This window comes from Tachysurus fulvidraco, chromosome 17 (genome assembly GCF_022655615.1).
Source record: "Tachysurus fulvidraco isolate hzauxx_2018 chromosome 17, HZAU_PFXX_2.0, whole genome shotgun sequence".
NCBI lineage: Eukaryota > Metazoa > Chordata > Actinopteri > Siluriformes > Bagridae > Tachysurus > Tachysurus fulvidraco.
Window position 1 is genome coordinate 150,968 of NC_062534.1, and position 5,000 is coordinate 155,967.

The window sequence follows — 5,000 nt, forward strand, 5'->3', positions numbered from 1 at the left end:
GACCAGGATGACCCCAGCGATGCCTGCCAGGCTTCCATACACAATGTTGCTCTGCTGGACGCGGGCGTATTCTGGGTCACCAGCAATGTCCCTGTCCAGAGGAGTGTAGAGGCTGTGGCCAACTAGTGACTCCACCAGTGTGATGTTTCCAATTGTCTCATTTACAAAGATGTGGACCAGTGCGATGGTGTGCTTGGCAGGTTTTCCCAAGTCACTGACTTTTACGACCAGGCGGTGAAGGCCATTATGCTTCCTTGTGAATTCTTTGATAAGTGTTATTTCACCACTTGTTGGAGAAATGCGAAAAAGTCCATGAGGATTTCCACCCATGATGGTGTATTCTAAATCGGAATTCGATCCCGTGTCAATGTCCTCTGCATCCACTTTCTCCACACGTGTATCTGGGCTTGTTAATGGTGGAAGGAACTTGTATGAGGAGTTAGAAGGTTTGGTGACGTAAGGGGCATTATCGTTTTCATCTAGGACGTTTATTGTAATTCCCACATAAGACGAACGAGGAGGATCACCTCCATCTACAGCTTTTAGACGGAACGTGTAGGTACTTTCCTTTTCTCGATCAAAGGAAATTCTTGAGAGGATGGTACATGTGCCGTTCTGAATGACAAACTTGCCGTTGTCTGGTTCTACCGATAAATGAACCCGAGCATTTTCACCTTTGTCCACATCCGTGACAGTCACCATTCCCACTGGACTGAGCGCAGGCATGTTTTCCAGGACAGAGAAAGTGTAGCCACTTAGCATAAACTTGGGATCATTGTCATTGCGATCAAGGACATTAACCACCACTGTTGCAGTTCCCCTCATGCTGGGAACCCCCTTATCAGAGGCTTCAACGTGAAACTCATAGCGTTCTCTCTGTTCACGGTCTAACTGGTCCATCACTCTGACCTCTCCTGTATTACGGTTGATTTCGAAGAGCCCCTTGATGGCTGAGTCTAAGATAATATTGTATGTGAGTTCTGCATTGGTGCCACTGTCTGCATCAGTGGCCACTACATCCAAAACTTTATCGCGTGGCTGATTCTCCTCTGGAAATTCCACCTCATACACAGAGGGAGAGAAAACTGGAGCATTATCATTCACATCTGTTACTTGGACCTTTAGTGAGTTGGTGCTGGAAAGTGCTGGGTTTCCTGAATCAACAGCTACAATCTCAATCCTGTATTCTTTGACCCGCTCATAATCCAGTGGTGTTGTTGTCTGCAGGAAATACTTCCTCCGGCTTCCTGTGTCGGATGCTGAGCGAAGCTGAAAAGGTACATCTCCCGCCACCACACAAGTCACCACTGCATTTTCGCCCTCGTCTCGATCCGTCACTTCCACCAGAGCCACTGGAGTTCCTACAGGCATGTCCTCAGAAATGTTAGCAATTCCGTCCTCATGAGCCACCAGAGCAAATCCACGGATCCAGATGGACGGTTCATTGTCATTCTTGTCTTTCACTGTGATGGTCACCAGGACTTTGGAGGTCTTAGGCTGTGGACCGTTGTCTTTAGCTTGGACATAGAATTTGAGCAAATTCACTTCCTCACGGTCCACTGGACCTTTGACGTAGATGATGCCGGTGTTTCGATCGATGCTGAGGAGGCGCTGGACCTGAGGCGGTGGCAGATGTATGGTGTATGTGAGCATGCCGTTATCTCCGACATCAGCATCATTGGCCTTCACCTAGACCAAAAGAACAGAAAAAGGTTATATGTCAATCTTATAATAAAAAAAAAAACCCAAAAAAACAAGATGTTAATTTAGGGATCGGTGTGTGGTCACATGCTTTAACGAGTAAAAACACAAATCAGTCCGACACAGAAAACAACCAAACATTAAGACTGAATACAAACCAGACAGAATGATGTCATAAACTTGCCAAAGTTCTAACGGATACGTTGGGCATAGACAGAGCAGAAAGGCTCCAGAAAGGAAGTGGAGAAAGATCAAAACATATTAGTTCCAATTCAGTTTAATTCGATCCATTATCATCCATCTTTGTCTATATGAAGTAGAATTGATCTTCCAAGAACTCTCGAGTTAATGCAGATGGTGGAATTTAAAGGGTTAACTGTGGGGAATGATTAAATTACCAGTCTGTGAAGTCTCGTGAAAGATAGAAAGGTGGAAAGAGGTTGAATTTTGTGGGGGGACAGAAAAATAACAAGGTTCTGAAAATGCCCTGATTCACAAGGAGAATAAAGCTTATCTCACTCTGGATGGTGTCAAAAATATTACCATGCGCATTTAAACCCTGCTACAAATACGATAACCTAATATTCCCATTTACACAAGAACTCCAGATGTCTGCTGGTTATCATCCGTTTTGAGGACAGTCAACAAAACGTCTCGGCTTTTTGTCCTTTCTAAAGGTTATTCTAACACAATTACCATGTATTTTTTCTCTTACACCTGAAGGAATAATGCTAAACATCCCAACTCCCAGTTCATATTGAGCCTCCTGTATTTGAATAAAACACCAAAGTCTCTCTCCCTAAATGCAAAACAGTGACATGGTGTAACTTCCATCTCTCACATTTACCTGAGAATGAGATATAACACAATCATTTAAAATTTTCCACCCATAGAAGTGCGGTTTGTTTAATTCCCGCTGAAGGTCATCTGGATTTCCGTTCTCCATTACATTCTTTTCAAAAAGAGTTTAAAAGAGAAAATGATCCATTCGAACGTGTATGTGCTTCATGTCCACCGCTTCTGCTTTAGTGCTTCTGGTTTGAGCGGTGGATGAAACACCACCACGCTTTGCTCTCTGTGTTACAGCACAATCTGGGACAGGCGTAAGATTATTCATGAGGCTTAAGTTATTATTGCTCTTCATGAGTCACTCTGCTTCATCCGCCAAACAAGCTGGGAATAAATTGTGCCTGATGTGTGTTTGAAGAGCGTCTCATCACAAACTGCATCACTCCGTCAGCACGTCTCGTCCAATCAAACTGTAAAAATGAAGCAGTTTTAATGCTGCCACGGTGCTGAGGAGAGGTCACTACGCCTGGAGGAGGAGCGAGATCTGTTCATATGCTTTTTTGAAAACAACTAGGTTTCATGGATTATTGTTGACTGAGAGATTAAACAGCTTTTTTTATGTGTGAATGCTCGATGCGACTCGGCTCCAGGATCAGACGCTGGTTAATTCACTTACCATGTTTCAAAGTGACTCAATAATACTCGTCTTGCAAGTCATTAAGTGAGGAGATTCAGTTCCTGGGTAAATGAGACTAGTCCTGACAGTGGGGGATTAGATGTGTGTGTGTGTGTGTGTGTGTGTGTGTGTGTGTGTGTGTGTGTGTGTGTGTGTGTGTGTGTGTGTGTGGAGGTGAAGCCTGGATTTCTGTTAAATAATGAATGACATATGAGGTGTAGCTCGTGTCACTCACTCTCACTCTCATTACACACACCTATAAAACACCACACTGAACCTCACAAGAGACACAATAATGATGTTCTCGCTCTCTGTTTCCTCCTAATCTAATCTGCCAACATGCCACTTCTTTCATCTAACAGCCCAGTTAGCTGGTGAATCACATCAGAGCTGCTGTAGATAAAGTATTTGTCCATGTTGAAGTTTGTTAGAACATTTAGGAAGACGTTCACGCTCTCGCCTTCACAGGCCGTCAGCAGCAGCATCGGTTCTCCTCATAAATAAAAGTGCTTTATGAGTTAAATCTCACCAAAGCTGATCAACAATGTGACTCACTATGATTGTCAAAAACATCATAATCATGAATTAGCCAATAGGAGACGGTGGGAGGCGGACCTTCAGTCAGACATGTTGTAGTGGTGGTTGTTTCACACAGCTGATGACAGCAATTTAACTTCCTACAATAAAACCTTCTAAAATCAAACACTATGGAAAATTATATTCTCTACAAATTAATAAATACAACCACAGAGTTTCTTGGTGCTGTTTTACCACTACAGTAAAACCTCAGCAGTGTGTGTGTGTGTGTGTGTGTGTGTGTGTGTGTGTGTGTGTGTGTGTGTGTGTGTGTGTGAACAAGAGCAGGAGAAATGATGAGAAATGTAAACACACCTGTAGGACGGAGTGACCCACAAGACTGTTTTCTGCAAGTTCCCCTTCGTAGTGCGTGCGCTCGAATTTGGGCATGTTATCGTTGGTGTCAGTGATGGTGATCCTCAGGAGGGCGCTGCTGTAGCGTGGAGGATTTCCACCGTCCACCACTTTAATATTAAGATCGTACGAGTCGCGTTGTTCACGATCCAGAGTCCCCATCACGATCAGCTGCGGCACTTTTTCATCCGCGTTTTCCGCCACCTGCAGGCTGAACAGAGACGCTGCGTCAGAGCCCGTCGTTAGCGAGTACTCTGCAATCCCGTTACTGCCCGTGTCCTTATCGGTGGCGACGGGGATGGGGAACAGTGCCCCAACAGGGGTATTTTCAGGAATAGTTATGGATAGGATGGGTGACGAGAACTGTGGTGTGTTATCATTCTCATCTTGGATCTCGATTCTGCCTTCGATGAGTCGTGGACCAGAACCTTTCATCAGATCTGTGATGGACACCTCAAACTCCAGGAAGCATGGGTCGCCCTCAAACAGGTTCCGACAGTCTTTTAGTGTCTCACGGTCTATAGGAACCTCTGTGGTAAAAATATCTCCTGTCTTCCCGTCCACACGCAGGTACGGCGTGCCGACCTCTAGTTTGTACAAGTGACCGGAATCAGGAAGTCCCTGATCTGACGCTAAACTGCCCACGAGTGTGTTGGGGGGCTGCTCCTCCCGCAGATGGTACATGATGGAGCTGAGAGAAGGAGCGACTGAGAAGGACAGGACAAGGAAGAGGGACGTCCAGGACAACATCAGCGAGTTCATTACGCTGCGGGGCATCGTTAACCTGATCCTGAAACACATACACACACACGCACACGCACACACACACACACACACGCACACACACAGAATGTTAGAGAACTCAAAGAAAAATCAAAAAGAAAATTAAAACAAAAATGTAATT

General features: G+C 44.9%; 1 protein-coding gene across 5 annotated transcripts in view; it reads right to left on the reverse strand.

Annotated features, from left to right (window-relative positions):
- Nucleotides 1-5,000, reverse strand: part of pcdh1b (protocadherin 1b) — a 105,901-nt gene that overhangs the window by 83,068 nt on the left and 17,833 nt on the right. For all 5 annotated transcript variants that reach the window (XM_047802255.1, XM_047802253.1, XM_047802254.1 and 2 more), the window contains 2 exons: nt 4,058-4,886; nt 1-1,689 (listed from right to left, as the gene is read on the reverse strand). The exon at nt 1-1,689 is cut by the window's left edge and continues 486 nt beyond it. In XM_047802255.1, coding sequence (XP_047658211.1) covers nt 1-1,689; nt 4,058-4,873 — 2,505 coding nt within the window. In that variant the 5' untranslated portion in view covers nt 4,874-4,886. The remainder of the gene's footprint in view (nt 1,690-4,057; nt 4,887-5,000) is intronic.